The following is a 19013-nucleotide window of genomic DNA, read 5'->3' on the forward strand; positions in this document are numbered from 1 at the left end:
TATTTTTAGCCCTGTTAGAAAATAAAATTACTATTTTCAAAAATTTAAATTATTGTTTAAAATAGTTATTTCATGTAATTTATAGTTTATTTAATAAATGTGATGTTTTTAAATTTATTTGAAGATTTAGTGATGTTTTGGGGCCCGTAGTATTTATAAGTTCCTGTCAAACTTATGAATGGGCATTCCCTGCTCTGATTTGCTCCCCATGTCTTCACAAAGGAGGACACAAATAACCTCCCAGAGATGCCGGGGAACATAGGGTCTGATGAAAGGATGGAACTGAAAGAAATCAGTATTTGTAGGGAAATGGTGTTAGGACATTTGATGGGACTGAAGGCCGATAAATCCCCAGGGCCTGGTAATCTACATCCCAGGGTACTTAAGGAAGTGGCCCTAGAAATAGTAGATGCATTGCTGGTCATCTTCCAGAACTCGACAGACTCTGGAACAGTACCCATGGATTGGATGGTAGCTAATGTTACCCCACTATTCAAAAAAGGTGGCAGAGAAAAAGCAGGGAATTATAGACTGGTAAGCCTGACATCGGTAGTGGGGAAAATGCTAGAGTCCATTATAAAAGATGTAATAGCAGAGCACTTGGAAAGCAGTGACAGGATCGGACAAAGTCAACATGGATTTACAAAAGGTAAATCATGCTTGACTAATCTACTGGAATTTTTTGAGGATGTAACTGGTAAAATAGATAAGGGAGAACCAGTGGATGTGGTGTATTTGGACTTTCAGAAGGCTTTCGATAAGGTCCCACACAAGAGATTAGCGTGCAAAGTTAAGGCACATGGGATTGGGGGCAAGGTATTGACTTGGATAGAGAACTGGTTGGCGGACAGAAAGCAAAGAATTGGAATAAACGGGTCGTTTTCCAAGTGGCAGGCAGTGACTAGTGGGGTACCGCAAGGATCGGTCCTCGGACCCCAGCTGTTCACAATATATATTAATGATCTGGACGAGGGAATTGGATGTAATATCTCCAAATTTGCAGATGACACAAAGCTGGGTGGGAGGGTATGCTGCGAAGAGGATGTCATGAAACTCCAGTACGATTTGGACAGGTTAGGTGATTGGGCAGAAACATGGCAAATGCACTATAATGTGGATAAATGTGAGGTTATCCACTTTGGTGGCAAAAACAGGAAGGCACATTATTATTTGAATGGCAATAGATTGGGAGAAGGGGAAGTGCAAAGAGACCTGGGTGTTCTTGTGCACCAGTCGCTGAAGGTAAGCATGCAGGTGCAGCAGGCGGTTAAGAAGGCAAATGGTATGTTGGCCTTTGTAGCAGGACGGTTCGAGTACAGGAACAAGGATGTCTTGCTACAGTTGTACAGGGCCTTGGTGAGACCGCACCTTGAGTATTGTGTGCAGTTTTGGTCGCCTTATCTGAGGAAGGACGTTCTTGCCATGGAAGGAGTGCAGCGAAGATTCACCAGGCTGATACCTGGGATGGCAGGAATGACGTATGAGGAGAGATTGTGTCGATTGGGCTTATACTCACTGGAGTTTAGAATATTGAGAGGAAATCTCATCAAAACCTATAAAATTCTGTCAGGCCTAGACAGACTAGATGCTGGAAGGATGTACCCGATGGTCGGGGAGTCCAGAACCAGGGGTCATAGTCTAAGGATAAGGGGTAGGACATTTAGGACTGATATGAGGAGGAATTTCTTCACCCAGAGAGTGGTGAACCTGTGGAATTCTCTGCCACAGAGGGCGGTGGAGGCCAGTTCATTAAATATATTCAAGAAAGAGTTGGATATATTTCTTAAGGCTAAAGGGATCAAGGGATATGGGGAGAAGGCAGGGACAGGGTACTGAATTTGAATGATCAGCCATGATCTCATTGAATGGCGGAGCAGGCTCGAAGGGCCGAATGGCCTACTCCTGCTCCTATCTTCTATGTTTCTATGTGATCCCAGGGAACGCATCGAACTAACTGCGCCCCTGGGATACGCAAGCACTGTGCGCCGGCAGCTGGGGGAGGCCCAGGATCGGAATTCCACGGGGGCCCACAGCACAATGGCCGGCGTGCTCGATAAGTGCAGGTCGGGGGCTTACACCTGCGGGAAGCCCCCAACCCGAATTTCTGGGCCAATACTTCTGTTACACTATTGTGTTATAATTGAGCAGTCCTTTTTTTGTAATGTTACTAAATATATTTTTGCATTATGATAATAAATTTTACAGAAGAAAAAGGTAAAAATTATATTAGAACAAACCTTCACAACTTTTCCCATCTTGTGCAACTTTAAAACCATCGCTGCAGTAGCAAGCTGTACCATTTCTTGTGATTGCACATCGATACTGACAACGAGCCTGGTTGCAAGTGGGCGAAAATTCTGAAAGGAAACAGAAACAGAAGTTTGAGTACATAGAGATGTACAATAAACTATTTCCTGTAACAAAAATGTAAGTATGGATGGCTTTTTTAGTAGAAAGAATTAAGACTTATTGGCCCGATTTTGTGGATTGTGTGGGAAATGGTCGGATTCCCCCGAATGACAAAAAAATGTCAGCCAGCTGCACGCAATTTTCCCTCAAGTGGCCAATTAATTTCCAGCATGTGGGCAGCCTTGCTAATTGTCCATTTCGAGTCAGAGAGCCCCACAGTATGATGTCATCATTCGTGGTGCTTTCAAAGTGACCAGCAAGCTTCTCCACCTCTGCAGGCTTCTCAGCCACTCTTGCACAATGGCAAAGGAGTCTGCACCAGCTGCTGCCAGCGGCAGAGGCCGAGCTGCAGCCAAATTCAACGAGACATCACTGCAGACCTTGGTGGATGGGGTAAGGGCCCACAGGGAGGTCCTCTACCCTCGCTCAGGGAGGAAGAGGCCTCCCAAAGAGTCCACGGCTGCCTGGATGGAGGTGGCAGCAGAGGTAAACTCTCTGGGTGTCACCCGTCGCACCTGGCTGCAGTGCAGGAAGCGCTTCCATGACCTTCACCGCACAGGGAAAGCAAGTACAAAATTTCCATCACCCTCAACCTGATCCCCATTGCCTTTCCCCAACAGCACTCAGCTTCAGCAATCTCTTCCTCCACATCTCACTTCACAGTTACATCCATGCACCCTTACCCATTCCGTCTCTCTCTCTGCTCACATTCACATAACTATTCCACCATCGAGTCTTGTAAATAGTTTTAATGCCATCATTTTCCTGTACATAAAAAATCTGGTGGCAGCTGCTGCAGTTATGGCGTCTGTCATTTGGCAAATGGGGATGTCGCATAGAGGCCTTAGGATAACTTGCAGATGATAGCAAGCTGGTCAAAGTTGTTGGAAAGTGTAGGCATGGGCCACTGTCCATGGTCAGTTCAGAAGCAGTGAGGCTGCAGTGTTTGATGTACCAGGCTACGCAAATCTGCCCAGGACGAGTGCGTTCCTTGCATTGCGCCCAGCAATGTTCTCGCGCACTGGTGCCGCTGGTTGGCAGGCCTCTGCAGGATGCTCGTTTCCGTCCTCCTCCTCCTCCTCCTCAGCATCATCCTCATCCGAGGCGGCTCTGTGAGGAGCCTTTTGTTTCTGCGGAATCGCCACGCCACGACGCTGTGCCATGTTGTGAAGCACACAGTATACCACGACGATTTTGGAGACCCTGGCTGATGAGTACTGTAGGGCTCCACCTGATCTATCGAGGCATCTGAAGCGCATCTTCAGCAATCCAATGGTTTGCTCGATAATGCATCTGGTGGTAATGTGGCTGGAGTTGTAGCGCTCCTCAGCTTCGCTGGCTGGTCTCCTCAACAGCGTCATTAGCCAAGAGCGCAGGGGATATCCCTTGTCTCCAAGTAGCCATCCTTGAAGTTCGTTTGGCGGACTGAATAGCAGAGGCACAGTAGACTGGCGCAGTATGAAGGAGTCATGGCAGCTGCCAGGGAACCTGGCACAAACATGCAAAATCACCTTCTTGTGGTCACACACCAGCTGAGCGTTAAGGGAGTGGAAGCCCTTGCAGTTGACAAAAACTCCTGGATTGCAATGGGGTGCTCTAAGGGCCACATGTGTGCAGTCAATGACGCCCTGCACCCTTGGAACGTCTGCCAGCTGAGCGAATCCACGCGCTCGCGCCGTCACACTTGCACGATCCCTGGTGAAATGGATGTGATTGTGCGCGATGGCAAAGAGGGCATCGGTTACCTGCGTGATGCAAGTGTGTGCGGCCGCCTGGGAGGTGCCGCTGATGTCTGCTGCTGATCCCTGGAAGGAGCCTGAGGCATAAAATTTGAGTGCGGTGGTGACTTTGATGGCCACTGGCAAGTAGTGTGGACCTGTTGCTCTGGGCTCCAGGTCTTGCTGCAGCATTGCGCAGATGTCAGTCACAACCTCTCGCGAAAGTCGGAGCCACCTCTGGCATGCTGCTCAGTCATGTTGAGGTAGCTGACCCTGTGTCTGTAGACCCTGTTTGGGGGGTATCTCCTGCGCCGACGGCCTTCCATGCGCTGGCCCCTTCTGGCCTCTGCTGCCCCAGCCTGCCGCTCCTGCTGGTGCTGCTGTTGTTGCTGGTGATGCTGTTGCTGGAGTTGCTCCAGCCTCCTCTGCTGTTGGAGATCCTCTAATGCCAGGAAGGGAAGGTACCAAAGGCCTCCCATGCTTCTGGCAGATGCCTCCATTGAGGAGGCGCTGAGTTAGGGTGGTGAGAGGGGCTTCCCAGGAGCTCACACTGGAGAAGTGTGTGAGGCTCCAACTTTCTACAGCTGTGCCTAAGCCTTCAAAAAGTTCCCCCAAGCCTTCATCAACAAGGTCCTGCAGCCTGCAAATGCTGCCTGTTTAAATCTCTTCAGTCCTCATTGACCTGCAGCTGCAAGCAAGTAAGCCAACTGTTTTCACACCAGGTCTCATCAGCGGTGTTCCCACAATGTGTGTTTTACGTGGGGAAAGCCACAAAATCGCAACGGCCCCTGAAAATCGGCTTAATCATGGAAATAATTGCTCATTAGTGTTCCGACGGCCAGTCCCGCCAGCTGCGGGCGGGACTGCATTGGGTCGCGGAGAAACGGCGGTCCGAAAGTCGGACGGGCGGGGAATCAAGCGGGGGGGGGGTCGCGACCCGCTTTTTCGGCGATTTTCGGCCTCCAGCCGCCTGAAAAGCCGCCCGACGGCTGGCAGAAAATCAGGGCCATTGTGTCTTCTCCAAAAGGATCATTAGCCTGAACAATTATGTCCAAGTCAATTGTATCTGTATCATTGTTGATTGCTTCATGTCCTGTTTTACTCTCAGCTATTTGTCATCAGTAAGATATTAGGTTAGAGATCCTTACTGTTTACATATAACAGTAGGCAATAAGAAAGGACAGCCAGCTTCCATTGTTCAAGAAATCTATGTAGCCATTCCCACTGTAACTAAGTCAATAGCTATTGTGGTTACAGAAGGCAAAAAAAATGGTCTGGATGATCAATAATTACCAGAAACACGTTCGGGATTAGGTCATTACATTCATGTCTCATCTAATTCACAGGCTTTTTTTGTGGAATTACAGTCCCTGACTTGTGAAAAGATAGGTGAGATTCAAGGGGAAGATTATGAAATATAAGTGGGATATTATGGGCCCATATTTTGCTGGGCCTACGAGTGTCTGCACAGTGTGTATGCACCCATAAAGGCCCCACAAGTTTCAGGTTTTTGCGCGCAAAGCGCATGCGCAAAAACCCAGAACTTGCGATCTGTCAAGAATCTTCATGACAAATCGTAGCCATCCCTGGGAAAAGGGCGTCCACGGGCGGAGAGTTGGGCTATTTGCCCATTGAATGCCCGTGTGCCCGTGAAATTCTTATGCCTGATAAAAGCAGGCGTAAGGCTTGATTTTACCAGTGTAAGCGTTTAAATGAATATAATTTTTTTTTAAATTATTTAAACATTAAAACACCTGTAAAATAAGTTATGGTTATTTTTAGCCCCTTTAAAAGGTTTAAATTTATTTTTCAAAAAATTATTTTTTGATTTAAATGTTTAATTAAATGGTATTTTAATTAATTTTAAATGTGTAATTTTTTTTTTGGTATATAAATGTGTTTATTATGTGATCCCCATTCATACTTACGGGGATTCCATATGTACAGATTCTCCATAAGCATGAATGGGGATCCCCTTCTTTCATTGGTTGGGCCGGCCCACGTGATCCCAGGGGCACTTGCCCCTGGGATACATAGAAACATAGAAACGTAGAAGATAGGAGCAGGAGTAGGCCATTCGGCCCCTCGAGCCTGCTCCGCCATTCAATGAGATCATGGCTGATCATCCAAATTCAGTGCCCCGTACCTGCCTTCTCCCCATATCCCTTGATCCCTTTAGCCTTAAGAAATATATCCAACTCCTTCTTGAATATATTTAATGAATTGGCCTCTACTGCCTTCTGTGGTAGAGAATTCCACAGGTTCACCACTCTCTGGGTGAAGAAATTCCTCCTCATCTCAGTCCTAAATGGCTTACCCCTTATCCTTAGACTGTGACCCCTGGTTCTGGACTCCCCGACCATCGTGGGCCTCTACGCAGGCCTATGCGTAGAGGCCCAGGAGCGCGAGTCTCTGTGGATCCCGAGGCACCAGGTAGGCATGGATTTTATTTGTGGATCGGAGGCATTTCCCCGCAGGAAGCCTCCGACCGCAAATTCAGGCCCTAGGATGTCTCTTCTCTTCATGTGGTTTATGGAAATCGTGCAGTAGCAATAATACATTGAGAATCTTAGTCCCAGGTTCTTGATGTGCCACGTGGCATATGCCATTACTCAGAATATTATCCATGACCTGTTATAATATGTGTTGTATTATGCAAAGATTGAATTTGTTGTATGCCCGTGAGCTTGTGTTTAATGGCTTCCACAAATATGGTTTCTACTCCATCTTTGAATCTGAAGGTAGGAGGAGGTGGAAGTATTAGGTTGAGCAGAAACATCAAACAGCATGTAAGCACGCCTCAGAACTCTCGCTAAAAAAATTCTTTAAAATCACACTAGTAGTAATTTGTTCTGAATCTCTTCTCATTCATTATTGAACTTATTTTATCTAATCAAATGATTCTGGTGAAGATTGAAATTACAGGCTGTTTTATTACAGTTTATAATTGAATGATTGAAGGCATTTGTCATGGTGTAAAATTCTTACTTTTCAGCATTTTGGAACATAATGGCATCAAAAGGATTTTTGCTATGCTGCTGAATAATACAACTTATTTAAAGGCGACATTATTCACTCAAAAGTCAGTTAGTTAACTTCTGGTTAATGTGCAAAGTTTTTAATAATACAGAGAAAAAGGAATGTTTTCATAAAGGCATAATAAATGTAATTAGATGTCTTCACTCACATCATTGTTTTGGGCTTGACCACAGTCAACCTATCGTATTCATTCAACCGAAACCATGGGGGCGATTTTGCAAGCCCCTGGGGAGGCGGGTATGGAGGCGGGACTGCCGGGAAAATGGCAGAATCTGGGAGTGGTTACCCATCCCGTCCCCAACCCGCCTCCGTGCCATCTTCCAAGGGGGCGGGTACCGGACCTGCGCCGGGTCCCATCTCCTCGAGGTGGGAAGGAGATTAGTGCAAATTAACTGCCTGTTAACAGGTAGTTTTTTGGCTAATCCCTATTTTGCCATCTAAAGTGTGGGTTGCCCGACGGCTCCAAACCTCGCCTGGGTCAGCGAGGTAAGCCGTGGGTCTGCGGGGGGTCAGAAGGGCCGAGATGTACGGTGTGCAGAGGAGTGATGGGTGCATGTGTGCAGAGGTAAATGTGTGAGGTGAGTGTAGAGTGTTTCAATACGATTACTTACCTTTGCTTTTTCCTCCGGGCTTCATCCCTTTAGGCTGCGGAGCTGCCTCGTCTCACCTGCAGAGAAAGCAGAATGGCTGCTGCATTCTTAAATGCAGCAGCTTTCTACTTTCGGCTCAGGAAGGCTTTCTAATTGATTCTTGAGTAAAGACTCAACTTAGAAAACAGATTGTCAGTGTTTGACAGCTTCACAGAGCTGTCAAACGATGACAACTCATCTGTCAAAAAATCTTGACAGATGACATGTCATACGCTGATGTTCTTTGTCACCGGCTTTCTCTTAATTGGCCTGCTAAGCCCGTTGGGAGGGCTTAACATGGTCAATCAAGGAAAAATAGCATGGGTTGGCTGGATGTTGATGGAGGCGGGACTAGAACCCAACAAGCAGCAGTCCTGCCTCCATTGTGAAGGAATAAGCAACATAACCTATTCAGAAAAAGACACCATTCTATGAAAGAATTCGGGCCTTATTAAAACATGACAAACTGGGTCTGGAAATCTCGAAACCGAACCATGAAAAAGCTGTGACAGCATTCTGGCTATCGAGATAAGATAAGTTGTTGACACTGAATCAATAACCGTATTGAAACAGAAGGTTAAAGGCTCCTGAAGTCTGAACCTTTGGGAACAAGACAATAGTTACCCGGTATAAGGTGTTCTAATTTACACCTCGTAAAGGAGCACATAAGAGTAACAAACACCTTTCAAACAGGTATACCAATTTGGATACTGTTGAGGGGGATGACTCACCAGAGGAAGGCAGCAGCAGCCAACTTCCTGGCGCCGGGGGTGTTGCTGCTGCTCAGGAAGGGAGGAAAAAGAGTGGGAGAGCAATAGCGGTAGGGGATTCTATCGTAAGGCGAACAGATAGATGGTTCCGTGGCCGTAGACGTGACTCCAGGATGGTTTGTTGCCTCCCTGGTGCCAGGGTCAAGGATGTCACTGAACAGCTGCAGGGCATTCTAAAGGGGGAGGGGGAACAGGCAGAGGTCGTGGTTCACATTGGGACCAACGACATAGGTAGGAAGAGGGATGAGGTCCTGCAACAAGAATTTAGGGAGCTAGGTAGCAGATTAAAGAGCAGGACCTCAAAGGTTGTAATCTCTGGATTACTCCCAGTGCCACGTGCTAGTGAGTATAGGAATAGGAGGATAGAGCAGATGAATGCGTGGCTAAAGAGTTGGTGCAGGAGGGAGGGCTTTAGTTTCCTGGATCACTGGGCCTGCTTCTGGGAAAGGTGGGACTTGTACAAGTCGGACGGGTTGCACCTGAACCAGAGAGGGATAAATATCCTTGTGGGGAGGTTTAAACTAAAATGGCAGGGGGTTGGGAACCTGAGCAGGGAGACAGAGGAAAGGAAAACAGGGATAAAAGCAAAAGATAGGAAGGAGAAAAACAAAAGTGGCAGTCAGAGAAATCAACGGTTTAAATCAAACGTGGCCACAGTAAATAATAATTCTAATAGGTCTAAGAGCGTTAAAAAAACAAGCCTGAAGGCTTTGTGTCTTAATGCGAGGAGCATTTGTAATAAGGTGGATGAATTGGCTGCGCAAATAGAGGTAAACGAATATGATTTGGTTGGGATTACAGAAACGTGGCTCAAGGATGGCCAAGGCTGGGAACTCAACATCCAGGGGTATTCGATATTCAGGAAAGATAGGCAAAAAGGAAAGGGAGGTGGGGTAGCATTACTGGTTAAAGAAGGGATTAATACACTTGTAATGAAGGATATTAGCTCTGATGATGTGGAATCTGTATGGGTAGAATTGAGAAATACTAAGGGGAAAAAAACATTAGTGGGAGTGGTATATAGACCTCCAAACAGTAAGGTGGAGGTTGGGGATGGCATTAAAAGGGAAATTAAAGAAGCGTGCAATAAGGGCACAGCAGTCATCATGGGTGACTTTAATCTACATATAGATTGGGCCAACCAAATTAGTAACAATACTGTGGAGGAGGAATTCCTGGAGTGTTTACGGGGTGGTTTCCTGGACCAATATGTCGAGGAACCAACCAGAGATCAGGCCATCATAGACTGGGTATTATGCAACGAGAATGGATTAATTAGCAATCTTGTTGTACGAGGCCCCTTGGGTCAGAGCGATCATAATATGATCGAATTCTTCATTAAGATGGAGAATGAAGTAGTTGACTCAGAGACAAGGGTCCTCAATTTAAATAAAGGAAACTACGATGGTCTGAGGAGCGAGTTGGGCAGGATTGAGTGGGGAATGGCGCTCAAAGGGTTGACGGTGGATAGGCAATGGCAAACATTCAAAGACCGAATGGATGAGCTACAGAATTTGTTCATCCCAGTTTGGCGTAAAAATAAAACAAAAAAGGTGACTCAACCGTGGCTAACAAGGGAAATTAGGGATAGCATAAGATCCAAGGAGAGGACATATAAATTGGCTAGAAAAAGCAATAATCCTGAGGATTGGGAGCAGTTTAGGAGTCAACAAAGGAGGACAAAGGGATTAATTAAGAAAGGGAAAATAGAATATGAGAGTAAGCTAGCAGGGAACATAAAAACTGACTGTAAAAGCTTTTATAGATATGTGAAGAGAAAAAGATTAGTGAAGTCAAGCGTAGGTCCCTTGCAGTCAGAATCGGGGGAAATTATAATGGGAAACAAGGAAATGGAAGACCAACTAAATGCATACTTTGGTTCTGTCTTCACAAAGGAGGACACAAATAACCTCCCAGAGATGCCGGGGAACATAGGGTCTGATGAAAGCGAGGAACTGAAAGAAATCAGTATTTGTAGGAAAATGGTGTTAGGAAAATTGATGGGACTGAAGGCCGATAAATCCCCAGGGCCTGATGGTCTACATCCCAGGGTACTTAAGGAAGTGGCCCTAGAGATAGTAGATGCATTATTGATCATCTTCCGGAACTCGATAGACTCTGGAACGGTACCCATGGATTGGCGGGTAGCTAATGTTACCCCACTATTCAAAAAAGGTGGTGGAGAAAAAGTGGGGAATTATAGACCGGTAAGCCTGACATCAGTAGTGGGGAAAATGCTAGAGTCTATTATAAAAGATGTAATAGCAGAGCACTTGGAAAGCAGTGACAGGATCGGACAAAGTCAACATGGATTTACAAAAGGTAAATCATGCTTGACTAATCTACTGGAATTTTTTGAGGATGTAACTGGTAAAATAGATAAGGGAGAACCAGTGGATGTGGTGTATTTGGACTTTCAGAAGGCTTTCGATAAGGTCCCACACAAGAGATTAGCGTGCAAAATTAAGGCACATGGGATTGGGGGCAAGGCATTGACTTGGATAGAGAACTGGTTGGCGGACAGAAAGCAAAGAGTTGGAATAAACGGGTCGTTTTCCGAGAGGCAGGCAGTGATTAGTGGGGTACCGCAAGGATCTGTCCTAGGACCCCAGCTGTTCACAATATATATTAATGATCTGGATGAGGGAATTGGATGTAATATCTCCAAATTTGCAGACGACACAAAGCTGGGCGGGAGGGTAAGCTGCGAGGAGGATGTCGGGAAACTCCAGTACGATTTGGACAGGTTGGGTGATTGGGCAGAAACATGGCAAATGCACTATAATGTGGATAAATGTGAGGTTATCCACTTTGGTGGCTAAAACAGGAAGGCAGATTATTATTTGAATGGCAATAGATTGGGAGAAGGGGAAGTGCAAAGAGACCTGGGTGTCCTTGTGCACCAGTCGCTGAAGGTAAGCATGCAGGTACAGCAGGCGGTTAAGAAGGCAAATGGTATGTTGGCCTTCGGAGCAAGAGGGTTCGAGTACAAGAACAAGGATGTCTTGCTACAGTTGTACAGGGCCTTGGTGAGACTGCACCTTGAGTATTGTGTGCAGTTTTGGTCACCATACCTGAGGAAGGACGTTCTTGCCATGGAGAGAGTGCAGCGAAGATTCACCAGGCTGATACCTGGGATGGCAGGAATGACGTAGGAGGAGAGATTGTGTTGATTGGGCTTATACTCACTGGAGTTTAGAAGATTGAGAGGGGATCTCATCGAAACCTATAAAATTCTGTCAGGTCTGGACAGACTAGATGCAGGAAGGATGTTTCTGATGGCCGGGGAGTCCAGAACCAGGGGTCATAGTCTAAGGATAAGGGGTAAGCCATTTACAACTGAAATGAGGAGGAATTTCTTCACCCAGAGAGTGGTGAACCTGTGGATTTCTCTGCCACAGCGGGCAGTGGAGGCCAGTTCATTTAATATATTCAAGAAAGAGTTGGATGTGTTTCTTGAGGCTGAAGGGATCAAGGGATATAGGGAAAAGGCGGGGACAGGGTACTGAGTTTGGATGATCAGCCATGATCACATTGAATGGCGGAGCAGGCTCGACAGGCCGAATGGCCTACTCCTGCTCCGATCTTCTATGTTTCTATGTAAACATCTGCCTTCATAAAAATGATACCAAGTAAAGCGCACCTGCTGTTACGCCATTTTTTATGATAAATTTAGAACACCTAGAGAAGAGACATAGGCCTAGAAATTCAGTTGTTTGCGTCAGCCGCTAGCGCCTTAGGAGGAGGAGATGTTGGGCGCTAGGCGGCTAGCGGCCGGGCGCAGCGCGATCTGCACCTCTCCCCAACTTCACTAAAGATTTAACGGCTGCGCAAAGCCTTTGCGCATGCTCAGCTGCGCGCGCAGATCCTGACGTCATTTCATCGTGCAACGCCCTTTGCTCGCCCAAACCGGAAATTCAGTGGCGCCGCCCTATTGTGCGCCTGGCGCCCCTAGCGACTGGTAGAGGGGAACGGTTCTCAGTCGATGCGGGGCGCGGGGGGCGGGGGGTGCAAATTAAAGGGCACTCCTCCTGCAGTAGAAAAGGCAGCCATTTTGCAGCACTCCTTTTTGAGAGACGGATCTTTGGAGAGAGACAAAGGTAGAGAGCTTTCTGCTTTGGCTCAACACTCGCACAGGTACTTGTGGCTTCAGGCCACAGCTTTCCACTTGTCTTTACCTTCAGTGTCATATCATTGATTGCAAACATATAATGGGGGCTGCAATGTGTGCAAACGTTGGCCTTCTCCATTGCATTCAAAGGGCTCACAGACGCCGTGAGAGAGTGGCAGTCATGGCCAGACGGAGAGGGGGCAACAGGCCTTACCCACCCAGGGTATACCGCCAGCAGTTCTCCTATCTGAACATGTCTGACGAGCAGTGTGTTCAGGGGCTGCGATTCCGAAGGGCGGTGGTCACTAAGATCTGCCACCTGCTTGGCGGTGATCTGCAGCCACATCTGAGGAGCAGGACGTCTCTGTCGGTGGCAGTTAAGGTGACGGTGGCTCTCAACTTCTATGCCACCGGCTCCTTCCAATCCGCTACTGGGGACATTTCCAACATCTCCCAGTTCGCCGTGCATTGCTGCATCCGCCAGGTGACCAATGCCCTTTTCAGAAGGAGACGTCAGTTCATCTCCTTCTCCGTGGCCCTTGTCAGGCAGCAACAGCGTGCAATGGGCTTTGCAGCATTAGCGGGCTTCCCCATGGTGCAGGGCGCCATTGACTGCACGCATGTGGCTTTGCGGGCACCTCTGGAGAATGCCGAGGATTACCGCAACCAGAAGGGCTACCATTCGCTCAACGTGCAGTTGGTGTGTGACCACAGGCAGATCATCCTAGCTGTCAATGCCCACTTTCCAGGCAGCAGCCACGATGCCTTCATCCTGCGCCAGACTTCTGTGGCAGACATGTTCCAGGCCCAGCCTCACCCACGAGGATGGCTTCTCGGGGACAAAGGCTATCCTTTGTGCACCTGGCTGATGACCCCGCTCTGTGCGCCCAGCACCCCTGCTGAAGAGGGATACAATGACAGCCATCAAGCAACCAGGAACATCATTGAGCAAACAATCGGCGTCCTGAAGCAACGGTTCCGCTGTCTGGATCGTTCCGGAGGAGCCCTACAATATTCACCGGAGCGAGTCTCCCATTTCATGGTCGTGTGCTGCATGCTGCACAACCTGGCTATCCGCAGGACTCAGCCACTGCCACCAGAGATTGGAGGACCACCTGAGGAGGAGGAGGAGGAGGAGGAGGACCAGCACAGGAGGGAGGCAGAAAGTGCAAGGGCCACCCGTCGGCGGCTTATTGAACGTCGGTTCTAGGCCCCCTCTCAGGGAATGGCTTGTGCCAATATCACCAGATGAATGTAGCCACTCCACAAGCCCTCAGCCGAGCAGGGCAACCAGGACTTGCAAAATAAAGCATGGGCAGTGCGATTTAAGAACATTTATTACTTGGAAACCTCTGCCCCTCCCACATTACAAACTAATGGAGAGAAGCCCCCTCCAAAAACACAAAACGAACAGTCTCGGCCTTTCAAAAAAAAGAAATACACCAGCCCCCTTTAAGAGCTCACCGGCGCCAGAGTGTCTGCCGTCAATCAGCAACTGGCCGCACCTGCGCTGCGCCCGCCCTCGGGGGTATCGCCCCGGACCGCCGGCTTAGCGCCTAATGATAGTCGTGCATCGCCTGTTTTAGCGCAGCAGCAACCTCTTGGGGCGATGCCACTGAATATCGGTGAAGGTGGCGTGAACTTGCGCCGGGCGCAAACTTTTGCGGCCGCCCGACTGTAGCACGCCGAACGTGGCTATACTGAATTTCTAGGCCATAGTTCTGTAGTGCTACCAGCTGAGGTCGCTGTAAGAACTGCAGGGGTCAGTAGAAAAATGACTAGAGATAATTATCTTACATCAGCAGAAAACCTTAATGGAAACACCAATGGAAAAGGGTATAAATATTGAACGCTCAAATGGGATAATAGACTCGCTTAAAGGGGCAAAACAATTCTCGGCTTCAGAACTAGCTCTGTAAGTCTCCAACTCTTTGTACCTCGGGGATCAAGGTACTATATTTGATTTTGGTGGATATCCTGAATAAACTTTAAGAACTGTAAAACTGTAGCAAAGTTAAGATTTGAGAGTAAGGATCTCTAATAAGATTGTAAAGTTTTCTCTTTTTGGAACTGTTAATGTTGCAATTGACTCACCAACTGTAAATTATATGTTGGTTCTTTAATAAATCTATATATTTTTAGAATTGTCTCACATAATACATCTGTATCAAACTTGCAAACTCAATCGCTGTACACTATTTGGTGAGGAATTGCAGAATTCTGGGGGATTTTTCCAGACCCTCGTAATATCCAGAACGTTACAGTCTAGCTAAACTTATTAAAAGTGCTATCTGGAGGGCAGTAACATTTTCAGGCTGTTCCTTTCCTTTAGGGAGAGATAGTCCGGAACTTTAGACCCAATTAAGCGTCTTTAGGATTCAGCTACCTCAAACTTCAGTTGAAAGTGAACATCTGAGGAATACGCCTCATCCGGGGTAGCCCTAAAGGGGCTAGGACTAGTAATTATCCTTTCAGTTGGCACCCAACATATCTGTTAACGAGTTGATATAGAACCCTATACTTATATTTATAGCTATATCCATCTTGTAAATTGTTAAGTATAGAAGGAGTGTTTTACTGACAGTGGTACTAAGACCCAGATTTAAGTCTCTAGAGATGACAAGTCCCTGATCAAGCCTTGTAGAACTTAAATCAGAACTCCCTCAATATACCATTGAGGTCTAAAAATTTCTTATAAAGTTCATATTAAACCCTAACCGAGGTTAGGTCCTGATGAAATGGCAAACCCTGTCGGAATTGGCCAAGTCTTTTTATTAGGAAATTCAAACGATTGCTTTATTCGGAGGCATAATTCTATCCATGTACCTCCACAAAACCAAGTGATAATTTTTGAAATAGAATGCTTTGATGCCGACGGAGCCGTTGGAACTCATGGCACGATTGATGTTGATCCCCAGAACCAGGGGATACAGAATATCCAGTGGGATAATCAAACAAATACTCCAAATACACTAAGTTCCTTAATGATAAGGTGCACACCTGCACAATTGGGAGGCCTAATGAATGGTGCCCAAAAAGGTGGTGGCAACCATGGCCGAATAATAGGACCTGGAGCAGCCTATGCTCTTGGGGGCCATGGATTCCGGTTAAGGTGGCAAGCTCATGATGAAATAAATTACCAGAATCTTCGAGAAAACTATAGACAGCTTAGAATTCAATGGCCCAGAAATTCCATTCCCTACGGGTGTGTACGAGCTGTGTACTCACCCATAGGGCCAACAGAAGTGCCAGTTTTAGGCATGCACTGCGTATGCGCTGGAAACCGTTCTGTGAAGAAAGGGCTTGATAGGTCAAACGCCTGCACTGGAAACTTCCATTTTTTTCATAGTTGCTTCAGTCCAGGTAAGTTGGAAACAGCTGCGCCTAGAAAATCAGGCTTGCAGCCGGCAGCTCCTAGGCACAAGGCCTGCTTTTACCAGGCTAAGAGGTGAAGAAAGAAAAACAAATGTTTTTCCACTTATTTATCATTTTAAAATACTTTAAAGAAAGGTAAGTTTATTTTTAGCCCCGTTAAAAGCTTTAATTATTTTTTTTTTAAATTTAAATTTTTGTTTAAAATAGTTAATTTATAGTCATTTTAAAAAAGGTGATAAAAAAAAAAGTATTTGAAGTTTTACTTATGTTTTGGGGCTGATCTCTATTCATAGATTTGACAGGTCTTCCTGTCAAATCTATGAATGGAGATTCCCTGCTCTGATTGGCTCCCCATGGCCCACGTGATCACAGGGACGCTGCGAACTACATGCACCCCTGGGCTATGCGTGCCCTGCACACCGGCAGTTTGAAGAGGCACAGCAATGGAATTCTGTGCCTCCCGGGAGCCCTCGTCCAGGCAGAGATTTTTTCAACAGCCCTCTGCCCGCAGGAGGGCTGCGAACGGAATTTCTGGGCCATTATAATCAATGCCGACAGGCACTAGCTCAATCTTGTCTAAATGCTGGAGGTGCAAGGATTGCTGGTCCAGTAAGTCAACCCCAGCAACCACACATTGCGCCCCTACGTCAAGTGAACCTGAGCTCTATCTACACAATGTGTGGTAGACCGAGAAACACCAGCCAGGAAAAAACCTGCTGGATTCTAACTAACCTTGATAAATTGGAAACCTGTTGCCAAGATTGGAATGCCCAACACCTGAGGCAACTACTACAAATGATACTAAGTTCAGACTTAATTCCCCCATTAAACCAGTGTAACAACTGGGTTCAAATATACGTCTATGTTCTCATGGCAACTCAGGGAGGGTATGTAATGGGTTCCATCAAGGGAATACTCACTAATACAGCCACAACTAAAGGGCTGGTAGCTGCCTACAGAATAGGCAAATACTCACACAGGATAACTGGGACATCGTCCATGGTTGCCTGGCCAATCAGTGCCAAAATACAGCCCTCAAACTTGCCTGTGAGGGTGCTCTAAATAATTATCGAGATAGCCAACAAAGATGAGATAATGTCAATCGCATTATCCAATTAAATCATGACCTCTTAGGTCTACCCCAAACTAAACCTATAATGAGACCAGAAACTAGGGATAAAGAAACCGGAGAAGGTACCTTTGGTACTCAGTAACAAGGACTGCATAGACCCAAATCTCAAGTTCACCCCACCCAGTCACAAACTTGTGGCTCGGGACCCCCCAAGAGGGTATTCCAGATGGTTTACACCCCCAACTCGCCCACAACACGAGAAAGATTTCTCCCCAGAAAGGTGGGATAGACGAGGGGCTAGACCTCGAAAGGAAAGTGAAGGACAGTGGACTCCCTATGGGGGCAGCTTTTACACTGCCCAAAACTATCAGAGAGCCATGGGAGGATACCAGGAAAACCAAAATGGGGATCAAAAGATTCCCGACAGAACCAACGTCAACTCTAACAGGAGGATCGTCGAGATAATAAACGGTCTGACAAACCCCCAAAGCATGATACCCTCAAGAGGGAGGAACAAAAAATGGTTAAAATGATTAAAGACAAAGCAACAACTCAGGATCCTGAGGATGAACAATCCCAGGATTAAAGGCCTGGCACCTAGCCAGGGCCCCTTGAATTCCCCTATGCCCTGGCAATCTTGGCCACAAACACACAAGTGAAGGCCTTTTTTGATATGGGAGCTGATTACAGTGTAATAGATCCTGCAATTATAAAAACAAAGTGGACAGATTTGGTGAGCCCAATTTGCAAAAGACCATTAGGGGGATTCACACAAAATAAAACCCAAATAATTAATTTTTGCAAAATACCTATTACTATATATGGAATTACGATGACCCGAGATGTAGGACTGGAACCACAATTGGCCTGTTCCCTCATTATAGGACAACCAGATATGAAACATTGGCCTAGAAATTGGGTTTTGGTCTTGCCAGGACTGTAGCGCCACAAAGTTTGCGCCAGCGGTAATGCGGCAACGCGCGACGAAAATTCGGGTGCGCCGGGCCCAGACGGCGGCGGGCGCTAAAACCCTCCTTTAGCGCCTCAAAATGGGCGTGAACTTGGGTTTCCCGGCGCTAATCCCCCGCTGCGGCACCCGATGCGGTGCGGCAGGCGGGGGAACTGCAGGCCTCCTCCTCCTGTTAAGGAGGAGCTGCCTGCAGCCGACAACTGTCCGGCGGATTGACCCGACATCTGAGCCCGGCACCTCGGGGAAGTGCCGGGCTCGCATCAGACACTGATCAGGGCCGCGGGGGGGGAATGCAGGAGTCCGGGAAGGGAGGTGCGGGCAGGCGGCCGCCGGGAACGCGGCCGGCCGCCGCTCCACCTTTATGCGCCGGCGCACACTGGGGGAAGACTCTGTTGCCAGAGTCTTAGTTGCGCCTGCCACGGGTGAGGCGGGCGCAACTGAATTTCGGCTTGGGGCCGGGTTACCACGGCAACCGGGACGCTGCGCACACCGATGACGTCATCGGTGCCGGCGCGGCGCTACCGGTGCAACGCCGATTTAGGGCCCCAGGGAATTTCTCAACTGGCCATAACTCCGGCGCTAGGCCCTCTAGCGCCTCAAATGCGGTGCTAAGCCTACCGAATTTCTAGGCCATTACCTTAAAATCTCAACCAGACCTGTAGGAGCATCCACAGACCAGGATGACAGGGAAAAACATGTTTGAACACAGCTTGATTGAACTTGCCTAGCGGGGATGAAAGGCTTATTACTAGTCCTAGCCCCTTTAGGGCTACCCCAGATCAGGTGTATTCCCCAGACGTTCACTTTCAACTAAAGTTTGAGGTAGCCGAATCCTAAAGACGCTTAATTGGGTCTAAAGGTCCAGACTATCTCTGCCTAAAGGAAAGGAACAGCCTGAAGATGTTACCATCCTCCAGATA

The 19013-nt window shown here is 47.3% G+C and overlaps 1 protein-coding gene across 1 annotated transcript in view; it reads right to left on the reverse strand.

Annotated features, from left to right (window-relative positions):
• The window catches only part of LOC147120556 (low-density lipoprotein receptor-related protein 1-like), a 2135446-nt gene that overhangs the window by 1378143 nt on the left and 738290 nt on the right, over positions 1-19013 (reverse strand). The window contains exon 4 of the mRNA XM_085986655.1: positions 2238-2357. Coding sequence (XP_085842781.1) covers positions 2238-2357 — 120 coding nt within the window. The remainder of the gene's footprint in view (positions 1-2237; positions 2358-19013) is intronic.

This window comes from Somniosus microcephalus, chromosome 4 (assembly GCF_052327205.1).
Source record: "Somniosus microcephalus isolate GS21.2 chromosome 4, FLI_Smic_1.0, whole genome shotgun sequence".
Classification (NCBI taxonomy): Eukaryota; Metazoa; Chordata; class Chondrichthyes; order Squaliformes; family Somniosidae; genus Somniosus; species Somniosus microcephalus.